Here is a 13,905-nt window from a genome sequence, read left to right as displayed (position 1 = left end):
TTAAACATGTGTACCCGTGTGTCAGGGACAGAGGGGTCATCTTTGATATGTAAAACATCCTTTATTGCAATAATCATGTAATGAATACTTTTGGCCACCCTTGGGTGTAACCTCGCATCATCGTAGTCGACACTGGAGTCAGAATCCGTGTCGGTATCAGTGTCTGCTACTTGGGACAGGGGACGTTTCTGAGACCCTGAAGGGCCCTGTGACACAGTCAAAGCCATGGATTGACTCCCTGTTCTATCCATGGACTCTGCTTTGTCCAATCTCTTATGTAATAAAGACACATTTGCATTTAAAACATTCCACGTGTCCAACCAATCCGGTGTCGGCGTTGCCCACGGCGACACCACAATCATTTGCTCCACCTCCTCCTTAGATGAGCCTTCCGCTTCAGACATACCAACACACACGTACTGACACCCCCACACACTCAGGGATATATTTATATGGAGACAAATCCCCACGAAGGCCCTTTGGAGAGACAGAGAGTATGCCAGCACACACCTGCGCCACCTGACTCTGGAAACAGAATTCCCAGTTAAACAGCGCTTTTATACCAATATATGTATATACACTCACTGCGCCAAACTAATGTGCCCCCCCCCCTCTTTTTTGCCCTCTGTCACCGTGTTCAGCAGGGGAGAGTCCGGGAAGCCAGCTTCTCTGCAGTGTGCTGTGGAGAAAATGGCGCTGGTTAGTGCTGGAGGATCAAGCCCCGCCCCCTCAGCGGCGGGCTTCAGTCCCGCTCAAATTCACAATCCTGGCGGGGGATTATCATATATACTGCCTCCCCAGTATATCTATATACTTTAGCCAGTCCCAAGAGGTTTAATATTGCTGCCCAGGGCGCCCCCCCTGCGCCCGTCAGTGCCCGCTGTGTGTGGGAGCAATGGCGCGCAGCGTTACCTCAGAGAAGATCTGAAGTCTTCAGCCGCCTTTGAAGTCTTCTTTCTTCTGATACTCACCCGGCTTCTATCTTCCGGCTCTGTGAGGGGGACGGCGGGGCGGCTCCGGGACGAACGGCGAGGGTGAGACCTGCGTTACGACCCTCTGGCGCTAATGGTTTCCAGTAGCCTAAGAAGCAGAGCCTATCACTTAAGTAGGTCTGCTTCTCTCCCCTCAGTCCCACGATGCAGGGAGCCTGTTGTCAGCAGTGCTCCCTGAAAATAAAAAACCTAACAAAGTTATTTTCAGAGAAACTCAGGAGAGCTCCCCTGTAATGCACCCAGTCTCCTCTGGGCACAGGATCCAACTGGGGTCTGGAGGAGGGGCATAGAGGGAGGAGCCAGTGCACACCCATCTAAAGTTCTTTATGATGCCCATGTCTCCTGCGGGGCCCGTCTATAACCCATGGTCCTTACGGAGTCCCCAGCATCCTCTAGGACGTAAGAGAAATAATGATCACCCATATAAATACTATGGGGTATATGCAATTCCGGGCGAATTGCGGCACTTTTTCGCCCATTTTTAAATTCGACACAATTCGACCGTCGAATTCCGGCAGTTGGGTGCCGGAATTCGACATATTCAATAAAAAACGAATTCGACAGTCCTGCTGTCGAAAAATGGCCGATTTGACGGATTTTGGGTCGATTTTTAAAAATGTTTAAAAAACGGTAAAAAAAACGAAAAAAAACTTGCGTGGGGTCCCCCCTCCTAAGCATAACCAGCCTCGGGCTCTTTGAGCCGGTCCTGGTTGCCAAAATACGGGGAAAAAAATGACAGGGGATCCCCCGTATTTTAACAACCAGCACCGGGCTCTGCGCCTGGTCCTGGTGCAAAAAATACGGGGGACAAAAAGCGTAGGGGTCCCCCGTATTTTTTGTACCAGCACCGGGCTCCACTAGCTGGACAGATAATGCCACAGCCGGGGGTCACTTTTATACAGCGCCCTGCGGCCGTGGCATTAAATATCCAACTAGTCACCCCTGGCCGGGGTACCCTGGAGGAGTGGGGACCCCTTCAATCAAGGGGTCCCCCCCCCAGCCACCCAAGGGCCAGGGGTGAAGCCCGAGGCTGTCCCCCCCATCCATGGGCTGCGGATGGGGGGCTGATAGCCTTGAGTAAAAAGATAGAATATTGTTGTTTGCAGAAGAACTACAAGTCCCAGCAAGCCTCCCCCGCAAGCCAGTACATGGAGAACCACAAGTACCAGCATGCGGGGGGGAAACGGGCCCGCTGGTACCTGTAGTTCTACTGCAAAAAAAATACCCAAATAAAAACAGGACACAGACACCTTGAAAGTAAAACTTTTTTACATACATGCCGACACATACATACTTACCTATGTTGACACGCCGACTGTGTCCACGTCTCCACTGCCGACGTCCGGGGTACCTGAAAATAAAAATTATACTCACCTGATCCAGTGTCCGTTTATTGTAATCCACGTACTTGGCAAAAAAACAAAAACGAATACACGAACCAGCCGGACTGAAAGGGGTCCCATGTTTACACATGGGACCCCTTTCCCCGAATGCAGAGACCCCCTGTGACTCCTGTCACAGAAGGTCCCTTCAGCCAATCAGGAAGCGCCACTTCGTGGCACTCTCCTGATTGGCTTTGCGCGTCTGAGCTGTCAGACAGCGCATCGCACAGCTCCCTCCATTACTTTCAATGGTGGGAACTTTGCGGTCAGCGGTGGGGTTACCCGCGGTCAGCCAACCCCACCGCTGACTGCAAAGTTCCCACCATTGAAAGTAATGGAGGGAGCTGTGCGATGCGCTGTCTGACAGCTCAGACGCGCAAAGCCAATCAGGAGAGTGCCACGAAGTGGCGCTTCCTGATTGGCTGAAGGGACCTTCTGTCACAGGGGGTCTCTGCATTCGGGGAAAGGGGTCCCATGTGTAAACATGGGACCCCTTTCAGTCCGGCTGGTTCGGGTAAATGCGTTTTTTTGTTTTGCCAAGTACGAGGATTACAATAAAAGAACCGGACACTGGATCAGGTGAGTATAATTTTATTTTCAGGTACCCCGGACGTCGACATTGGAGACGTGGTGAGAGTCGGCGTGTCAACATAGGTAAGTATGTGTGTCGGCATGTATGTAATAAAGTTTTACTGTCACGGTGTCTGTGTCCTGTTTTTATTTGGGTATTTTTTTTGCAGTAGAACTACAGGTACCAGCGGGCCCGTTTCCCCCCGCATGCTGGTACTTGTGGTTCTCCAAGTACTGGCTTGCGGCGGAGGCTTGCTGGGACTTGTAGTTCTTCTGCAAACAACAATATTCTATCTTTTTACTCAAGGCTATCAGCCCCCCATCCGCAGCCCATGGATGGGGTGGACAGCCTCGGGCTTTACCCCTGGCCCTTGGGTGGCTGGGGGGGGGGACCCCTTGATTGAAGGGGTCCCCACTCCTCCAGGGTACCCCGGCCAGGGGTGACTAGTTGGATATTTAATGCCACGGCCGCAGGGCGCTGTATAAAAGTGACCCCCGGCTGTGGCATTATCTGTCCAGCTAGTGGAGCCCGGTGCTGGTACAAAAAATACGGGGGACCCCTACGCTTTTTGTCCCCCGTATTTTTTGCACCAGGACCAGGCGCAGAGCCCGGTGCTGGTTGTTAAAAAACGGGGGATCCCCTGTCATTTTTCCCCCCATATTTTGGCAACCAGGACCGGCTCAAAGAGCCCGAGGCTGGTTATGCTTAGGAGGGGGGACCCCACGCATTTTTTTTTCTGATTTTTACCCCATTCCATTAAAAAATATATATATATATTTTTAAAAATATATAAATACTTGTGCCTCCTAAATACACAAACCAAGTACCTAATCCCTTCTAATATAAATAGATATGCTATTACCAAGAAAAAAAAAAAAAAAAACATGTTTTTAAAATTTTTTATTAGATTCCGCCAGCAAAGTGTGGCGGATTGAAAATGACGAATTTACAGTCTAAAAGCACTGTTGTCGAATTTACAATCTTCAATTGAATATACTTTTGTCAAAATGCCGCATTTGTACCATTGCAGAACTGTCGAATTTGAGAAATGTCGAATTTCAAAAAGTCGAATTTGGAAAGTCCGTTTTTTTGGCGAAAAGTACTGTATTGCATTGTCGAATTTTTTTTGGGCGAAAATGTCCCGTTTTTCGACATTTTCGGGAATTCGACCGCAATTGCATATGGCCCAATATGAAAAAACTTGGTAGGTATGATCTTTGCACAGCTTTTATATATTTGGGGAGGTCAAAAAAAGTCTACAGAGAAGCAATGGTCAATGTAATAAATTAAACGGATGCCAAAAACTCAAGAGAACAAACAGCACATACGCAGTCAAAACATGCATACTACGCATTTTAGTAACCCCTATCACTGCCATATGTGTGCGCAGTTTAATGGGAGTATAATCCATACTTCCTCCACTTTACAGATAGCCAGCTGTGGTATACTCTCCTTTGCACACAGCATAAGAAGCAGGTACCCAAGAAGAATTGCCCATATTTTTTATTTCCATTTAGAAAATTAATATGAATTTAAATTGCCACACAAAAAACATTTAACAAACGTCATTCAAAGCGAAAGATATAACCAAATAATAATGGGGCAAATGTATTAAGCATGGAGAAGTGATAAAGAAGTGATAAGTGGAAGGTGATAATGCACCAGCCAATCAGCTCCTAAATGTCATTTGTCAAACCCGTAATGATTGGCTGGTGCATTATCACCTTCCACTTATCACTTCTCCAGGCTTAATACATCTGCCCCAATGTTTGTTAAGGCCCGTATTCACGGGCCGATTTGGGGAGAGATGTGTGCTGAGTGGTTCGCTCAGCACACATCTCTCCCTGCGCTCAACACAGCGCGATGTGTGCTGAGCGTGCGGGGGGGGGGGTGCTCATTTCACCCAGCGGGTGAAGTGAGTGACCTGCTAGATTGGCCTGCTTGCACGGGGCTGCGCATCACTATCGCTGCGAGGGGTACACACGGAGAGATTACTTCTTAAAATCTAAGCAATCTAGTCAGATTGCTTAGGTTTTAAGCAGCAATCGGTCTGTGGAGTATCCCCCTTAAGGATAACAAACACATTAACAAATGAACTGATCCTTGCAAAAATACAAACAATTGCAAGGTAGGCTATTATAGGGTAGAAAAGTTATTTTCCAGCTGCCCACCCGATACGACTGACTATGACGGACATCGTATACACATCATCAATGCACTAATAAATAGCTGGCCTGCTATTAACTTGTAAAAGGAGAATGTCTTACCAGTGTCAGTGACGATCAGAGGGATGTTTACTTCCAAATAAGATCCTGCCCACACATTCACATGCACAGCATTTGTTTCCTGTATAATAAAAACATTAACTGTACCAAACACTAACCAAAACGGATTCCCATTGTAAACCTTAAAATTATTCAATCAACTCTTAATAATCCCTAATTTAAAATAATCTCTATTACAACATACACATAGCTAGGGTCAACCACTAAACTTCTTAGATTTCCAAAATTAAAAAAAAGGAAGATCCTAATAGCGGTGCCCAAGAGATCAAAGATAATATCCTTAAAACATTAAACATTATTATTATTATAATACCTGTTATTTTGCTAGGGTCCTTAATTAGAAAGCAAAATAATAAAATCAAACTGTGTTCACGATTAAGAAAGGGTTTTAAAAACTGTCAATCTGCTGCTAGCAGTTCTAGAAGTATTGTTTCTCTTTACATTTATTTTTCTTACACACCTTAAGGCAATGTAGTATAGTTTATCGGACAGGCAAATATATTTATTTGTATAGCACTGGAATATTCTGTTGTGCATTAAAATTATAATTAAATCCTTCAACGCTTCTACACCCATTGAATAGTGCTTCCAAAAACAACTATTTAGTGAAGTGTACAATTCCTCTTGTAATGGTTGTCTATAATGAGTACTATCTTCTATGATGGTCAAAGATTTAGCAATGTTAGTCATTACTATATTTTCTCAAACAATTTTATTCTTAATTCAAAAAAACACACATGCATTTTATTTCCCTTATAGGATACTATTTCAAAACTATTAATAATTCCTATTTTGTCATGAAATATATTCAGATGTAATCTCAACTATCTCTTGAACATATATCATTCATGTACCGACTTGATGTTCTAAAATAAAAATTTCTAGTCGTTCAGTTGATCATATCACTCAAGTAAAAAATAGTTCTATGCATGCGTGTGTGTGTGTGTGTGTGTGTGTGTATCTATATATATATATATATATATATATATACATACATACATACATACATACACACACACACACACACACAGTTGTGCTCATAAGTTTACATACCCTAGCAGAATTTGTGATTTTCTGGCCATTTGTCAGAAACTTTTCTTTCACTCATGGTTAGTGGTTGGGTGATGCCATTTATTGTCAAACAACTGTGTGACAACAGAAACTACCCAAATGACCCTGATCAAAAGTTAACATACCCTGAAGATTTTGGCCTGATAACATGCACACAAGTTGACACAAACAGGTTTGAATGGCTACTAAAGGTAACCATCCTCACCTGTGATCTGTTTGCTTGTAATCAGTGTGTGTGTATAAAAGGTCAGTGAGTTTCTGGACTCCTGAAAGACTCTTGCATCTTTCATCCAGTGCTGCACTGACGTGTCTGGATTCTGAATCATGGGGAAAGCAAAAGAATTGTCAAAGGATCAGCGGGAAAAGGTAATTGAACTGTATAAAACAGGAAAGGGATATAAAATGATATACAAGCAATTGAGAATGCCAATCAGCAGTGTTCAAACTGTAATTAAGAAGTGGAAAATGAGGGATTCTGTGGAAACCAAATCACGGTCAGGTAGACCAACAAAAATTTCAGCCACAACTGCCAGGAAAATTGTTCGGGATGCAAAGAAAAATCCACAAATAACTTCAGCTGAAATACAGGACTCTCTGAAAAAAAAAGAAGAATTTACTCACCGGTAATTCTATTTCTCGTAGTCCGTAGTGGATGCTGGGAACTCCGTAAGGACCATGGGGAATAGCGGGCTCCGAAGGAGGCTGGGCACTCTAGAAAGATTTATGACTACCTGGTGTGCACTGGCTCCTCCCACTATGACCCTCCTCCAAGCCTCAGTTAGGACACTGTGCCCGGACGAGCAGACATAATAAGGAAGGATTTAGAATCCCGGGTAAGACTCTTACCAGCCACACCAATCACACCGTACAACTCGTGATACTATATCCAGTTTGACAGTATGAAAACAACTGAGCCTCTCAACAGATGGCTCAACAATAACCCTTTAGTTAACAATAACTATTTACAAGTATTGCAGACAATCCGCACTTGGGATGGGCGCCCAGCATCCACTACGGACTACGAGAAATAGAATTACCGGTGAGTAAATTCTTATTTTCTCTGACGTCCTAGTGGACCATGGGGATTATGCCAAAGCTCCCAAACGGGCGGGAGAGTGCGGATGACTCTGTAGCACCGAATGAGAGAACTCCAGGTCCTCCTCAGCCAGGGTATCAAATTTGTAGAATTTTGCAAACGTGTTTGCCCCTGACCAAGTAGCTGCTCGGCAAAGTTGTAAAGCCGAGACCCCTCGGGCAGCCGCCCAAGATGAGCCCACCTTCCTTGTGGAATGGGCATTTACAGATTTTGGCTGTGGTATGCCTGCCACAGAATGTGCAAGCAGAATTGTACTACAAATCCAGCGAGCAATAGACTGCTTAGAAGCAGGAGCACCCAGCTTGTTGGGTGCATACAGGATAAACAGCGAGTCAGATTTTCTGACTCCAGCCGTCCTGGAAACATATATTTTCAGGGCCCTGACAACGTCTAGCAACTTGGAGTCCTCCAATTCACTAGTAGCCGCCGGCACCACAATAGGCTGGTTCAGGTGAAACGCTGACACCACCTTAGGGAGAAATTGGGGACGAGTCCTCAACTCTGCCCTATCCATATGGAAAATCAGATAAGGGCTTTTACATGATAAAGCCGCCAATTCTGACACACGCCTGGCCGAAGCCAAGGCCAATAACATGACCACTTTCCGCGTGAGATATTTTAGATCCACGGTTTTTAGTGGTTCAAACCAATGTGATTTTAAGAAACTCAACACCACGTTGAGATCCCAAGGTGCCACTGGAGGCACAACCGGGGCTGAATATGCAGCACTCCTTTTACAATGTCTGAACTTCAGGTACTGAAGTTAATTCTTTCTGGAAGAAAATCGACAGAGCCGAGATCTGTATCTTAATGGAGCCTAATTTTTGGCCAATAGACACTCCTGCTTGTAGGAAATGCAGAAATCGACCTAGTTGAAATTCCTCTGTTGGGGCCTTTTGTGGCCTCACACCAAGCAACATATTTCCGCCATATGCGGTGATAATGTTTTGCAGTAACATCTTTCCTGGCTTGAATCAGCGTAGGAATGACTTCCTCCGGAATGCCCTCTTTTCCTTTAGGATCCGGCGTTCAACCGCCATGCCATCAAAACGTAGCCGCGGTAAGTCTTGGAACAGGCAGGGCCCCTGCTGCAGCAGGTCCTGTCTGAGCGGCAGAGGCCATGGGTCCTCTGATATAATGTCTTGAAGTTCTGGGTACCAGGCTCTTCTTGGCCAATCCGGGACCACGAGTATCGTTCTTACTCCTCGCCTTCTTATTATTCTCAGTACCTTTGGTATGAGAGGCAGAGGGGGGAACACATAAACCGACTGGTACACCCACGGTGTTACCAGAGCGTCCACAGCTATCGCCTGAAGGTCCCTTGACCTGGCGCAATATCTTTTATAGCTTTTTGTTGAGGCGGGACGCCTTCATGTCCACCTGTGGCCTTTCCCAATGGTGTACAATCCTTTTGAAGACTTCTGGATGAAGTCCCCACTCTCTCGGGTGGAAGTCGTGTCTGCTGAGAAGATCTGCTTCCCAGTTGTCCACTCCGGGAATGAACACTGCTGACAGTGCTAACACATGATTTTCCGCCCATCGGAGAATCCTTGTGGCTTCTGCCATCGCCATCCTGCTTCTTGTGCCGCCCTGTTGTTTACATGGGCGACTGCCGTGATGTTGTCTGATTGGATCAGGACCGGCCGGTTTTGAAGCAGAGGCCTTGCCTGACTCAGGGCATTGTAAATGGCCCTCAGTTCCAGAATATTTTTGTAGGGAAGTCACCTGACTTGACCAAAGTCCCCGGAAGCTTCTTCCCTGTGTGACTGCCCCCCAGCCTCAAAGGCTGGCATCCATGGTCACTAGGACCTAGTCCTGTATGTCGAACCTGCGGCCCTCTTGAAGATGGGCACTCTGCAGCCACTACAGTAGAGATACCCTGGTCCTTGGAGACAGGGTTATCAGCCGATGCATCTGAAGATGTGATCCGGACCACTTGTCTAACAGTTCCCCCTGAAAAGTTCTTGCATGGAACCTGCCGAATGGGATTGCTTCGTAGGAAGCTATCATTTTTCCCAGGACTCGCGTGCAATGATGCACCGATAACTGTTTTGGCTTTAGGAGGTCTCTGACTAGAGATGACAGCTCCTTGGCTTTCTCCTCCGGGAGAAACACTTATTTCTGGTCTGTGTCCAGAACCATCCCCAGGAACAGTAGACGTGTCGTAGGAAACAGCTGTGTCTTTGGACTGTTTAGAATCCAACGTGCTGTTGTAGCACTTTCCAAAATAGTGCTACCCCGACTAGCAACTGCTCCTTGGACCTCGCCCTTATAACGAGATTGTCCAAGTACGGGATCATTAAAAACTCCCCTTTTTCGAAGGAGTATCATCATTCCGGCCATTACCTTGGTAACACCCTCGGTGCCATGTACAGTCCAAACGGCAGAGTCTGGACTTGGTAATGGTAATCCTGTACCACAAATCTGAGGTACTCCTGGCGAGGATAGTAAATGGGGACATGCAGGTAAGCATCCTTGATGTCCCGGGATACCATGTAATCCCCTTCGTCCAGGCTTGCAATAACCGCCCTGAGCGATTCCATCTTGAACTTGAATTTTTTTATGAATGTGTTCAAGGATTTTAAATATAAAAAAGGGTCACACCGAACCATGCGGTTTCGGTACCCCAAACCGTGTGGAATAGTAACCCCGTCCTTGTTGAAGTAGGGGCACCTTAAGTATTACCTGATGGGAATACAGCTTATTAATTGCCTCTAGCACAGCCTCCCTGCCTGAGGGAGTTGTCGGCAAGGCATATTTGAGGAAACGGCGGGGGGAAGACATCTCGAATTCCAGCTTGTACCCCTGAAATACTACTTGAATGAAACAGGGATCCACCTGTGAGCGAGCCCACTGATCGCTGAAATTTTTTGAGACGGCCCCCCACCGTACCTGGCTACACCTGTGGAGCCCCCGCGTCATGCTGTGGACTCAGAGGAAGCGAGAGAAGAATTATGATTCTGGGAACAGGCTGACTAGTGCAGCTTTTTCCCTCTTCCCTTGTCTCTGTACAGAAAGGAAGCGCCTTTGACCCGCTTGCTTTTCTGAAGCCGAAAGGACTGTACCTGATAATACAGTGCTTTCTTAGTCTGTGAGGAAAACGGAGGTAAAAATATTTCTTCCCAGCTGTTGCTGCGGATACGAGGTCCCAGAGACCATCCCCAAATAATTCCTCACCCTTATAAGGCAGAATCTCTATGCGCCTTTTAAAGTCAGCATCACCTGTCCAGTGACAGGTCTCTAATACCCTCCTGACAGAATGGACATTACATTCATTTTGGATGCCAGCCGGCAAAATATCCCTCTGTGCATCCCTCATATATAAGACGACGTCTTTAATATGTTCTCATGTTAGCAAACTAGTATGTTTGACAGGGTCACCGACCACGCTGCAGCAGCACGCTCTGCAGGTTTCAGTCTAGTACCTGAGTGTGTAAATACAGACTTCAGGATAGCCTCCTGCTTTTTATCAACAGGTACCTTCAAAGTGGCCGTTCCTAAAACGGCAGTGCCACCTATTTTGACAACCGTGTGAGCGCCTTATCCACCCTAGGGGATATCTCCCAGCGTAACTTATCCTCTGGCGGGAAAAGGTACGCCATCAGTAACTTTTTAGAAATTACCAGTTTCTTATCAGGGGGAACCCACGCTTTTCACACACTTCATTCATTCATCTGATGGGGGAACAAAACACTGCCTGCTTTTTCTCCCCAAACATAAAAACCCATTTTTAGAGGTTAATGTCAGAAATGTGTAACACATTTTTTATTGCCGGGATCAAGTCACGGATGTTCCTAGTGGATTGTGTATATGTCTCAACCTTGTCGACACTGGAGTCAGACTCCGTGTCGACATCTGTGTCTGCCATCTGAATGAGCGGGCGTTTTTGAGCCCCTGATGGCCTTTGAGACGCCTGGGCAGGCGCGGGCTGAGAAGCCGGCTGTCCCACAGCTGTTACGTCATCCACCCTTTTATGTAAGGAGTTGACACTGTCGGTTAATACCTTTCACCTAACCATCCACTCTGGTGTCGGCCCCACAGGGGGCGACATCACATTTATCGGCATCTGCTCCGTCACTATACAAGCCTCCTCCTCAAACATGTCGACACAGCTGTACCGACACACCGCACACACACAGGGAATGCTCTGACTGAGGACAGGACCCCACAAAGCCCTTTGGGGAGACAGAGAGAGAGTATGCCAGCACACACCAGAGCGCTATATAATGTGGGGATTAACACTATAACTGAGTGAATTTTCCCCCATAGCTGCATGTATATACAATATTGCGCCTAAATTTAGTGCCCCCCCTCTCTTTTTAACCCTTTGAGCCTGAAAACTACAGGGGAGAGCCTGGGGAGCTTTCTTTCAGCTGCACTGTGAAAAGAAAATGGCGCCAGTGTGTCTGAGGGAGATAGCTCCGCCCCTTTTCCGCGGCCTATTCTCCCGCTTTTTTCTGGATTCTGGCAGGGGTATTTTCCACATATATAGCCTCTGGGACTATATATTGTGGAGTTTTTGCCAGCCAAGGTGTTATTATTGCTTCTCAGGGCGCCCCCCCCCCAGCGCCCTGCACCCTCAGTGACCGGAGTATGAAGTGTGTATGAGGAGCAATGGCGCACAGCTGCAGTGCTGTGCGCTACCTTGGTGAAGACTGATGTCTTCTGCCACCGTTTTTCCGGACCTCTTCTTGCTTCTGGTTCTGTAAGGGGGACGGCGGCGCGGCTCCGGGACCGAACACCAAGGACTGGGCCTGCGGTCGATCCCTCTGGAGCTAATGGTGTCCAGTAGCCTAAGAAGCCCAATCCGGCTGCAAGCAGGCGAGTTCGCTTCTTCTCCCCTTAGTCCCTCGCTGCAGTGAGCCTGTTGCCAGCAGGTCTCACTGAAAATAAAAAACCTAAACTATACTTTCTTTCTAAGGGCTCAGGAGAGCCCCTAGTGTGCATCCAACCTCGGCCGGGCACAAAATCTAACTGAGGCTTGGAGGAGGGTCATAGTGGGAGGAGCCAGTGCACACCAGGTAGTCATAAATCTTTCTAGAGTGCCCAGCCTCCTTCGGAGCCCGCTATTCCCCATGGTCCTTACGGAGTTCCCAGCATCCACTAGGACGTCAGAGAAAGTGGTGTGGTTGTTTCAAGATGCACAATAAGGAGGCATTTCAAGAAAAATTGGCTGCATGGTCGAGTCGCCAGAAGAAAGCCATTACTACGCAAATGCCACAAAGCATCCCGCTTACAATACTCCAAACAGCACAGAGACAAGCCTCAAAACTTCTGGAACAAAGTCATTTGGAGTGAACTTTTTGGGCACAACCATAAACGTTACATTTGGAGAGGAGTCAACAAGGCCTATGATGAAAGGTACACCATTCCTACTGTGAAACACGGAGGTGGATCGCTGATGTTTTGGGGATGTGTGAGCTACAAAGGCACTGGAAACTTGGTCAAAATTGATGGCAAGATGAATGCAGCATGTTATCAGAAAATACTGGAGGAAAATTTGCACTTATCAGCCCGGAAGCTGCGCATGGGACGTATTTGGACGTTCCAACATGACAATGATCCAAAACACAAGGCCAAGTCGACCTGTCATTGGCTACAGCAGAATAAAGTGAAGGTTCTGGAGTGGCCATCTCAGTCTCCTGACCTCAATATCATTGAGCCACTCTGGGGAAAATCTGAAACATGCAGTTCATGCAAGACAGCCCAAGAATATACAGGAACTGGAGGCTTTTTGCCAAGAAGAATGGGCAGCTTTACCATCTGAGAAAATAAAGAGCCTCATCCACAACTACCACAAAAGACTTCAAGCTGTCATTAATGTTTAAGGGGGCAATACACGGTATTAAGAACTGGGGTATGTAAACTTTTGATCAGGGTCATTTGGGTAGTTTCTGTTGTCATTATGATTTAAAAAGAGTAAACACAGTTGTTTGACAATAAATGGCTTCACTCAACCACTAACCATGAGTGAAAGAAAAGTTTGTGAGTTATCATTCATATTATCTGACAAATGGCCAGAAAATCACAAATTCTGCTAGGGTATGTAAACTTATGAGCACAACTGTACATACAGATACATATATACATATATATATATATATACATATATTATATATATATATATATATATATATATATATATATATATATATATATATATATAAAAATCTCCCAGCCCATTTTGATATATAACAGGTTACGGGAGTTATTATGTATATGGATTGATATGTATCTGTACTATGTTTTACAAAGAAAACTAATTTTAATATCTCTGTTCTTTTACCAGAAATAAATGTTCAGGTATTCAATGTGTAACTTTTTAATCATTTATTTTACCACACTGTAACACTGTGACCATTTACCAAAGGTGTTTCTATAATCCTATAGTATAATTTTTACTAGCGCATCTGGAGTATTTAGCTCTACAGATACATACAGTATATATATATATATATATATATATATATACATACATACACACACACACACACACACACACACATAC

The 13,905-nt window shown here is 45.9% G+C and overlaps 1 protein-coding gene across 12 annotated transcripts in view; it reads right to left on the bottom strand.

The window, feature by feature from the left end:
• The window catches only part of BLTP1 (bridge-like lipid transfer protein family member 1), a 705,550-nt gene that overhangs the window by 527,540 nt on the left and 164,105 nt on the right, over positions 1-13,905 (bottom strand). For all 12 annotated transcript variants that reach the window (XM_063920260.1, XM_063920265.1, XM_063920266.1 and 9 more), the window contains exon 12: positions 5,213-5,291. In XM_063920260.1, the coding sequence (XP_063776330.1) occupies positions 5,213-5,291 (79 nt within the window). The remainder of the gene's footprint in view (positions 1-5,212; positions 5,292-13,905) is intronic.

Source organism: Pseudophryne corroboree, chromosome 1, assembly GCF_028390025.1.
Source record: "Pseudophryne corroboree isolate aPseCor3 chromosome 1, aPseCor3.hap2, whole genome shotgun sequence".
Taxonomy (NCBI): Eukaryota; Metazoa; Chordata; class Amphibia; order Anura; family Myobatrachidae; genus Pseudophryne; species Pseudophryne corroboree.
The sequence above is the reverse complement of the archived record's forward strand: the minus strand, read 5'-3'. Positions and strand labels throughout refer to the sequence as shown.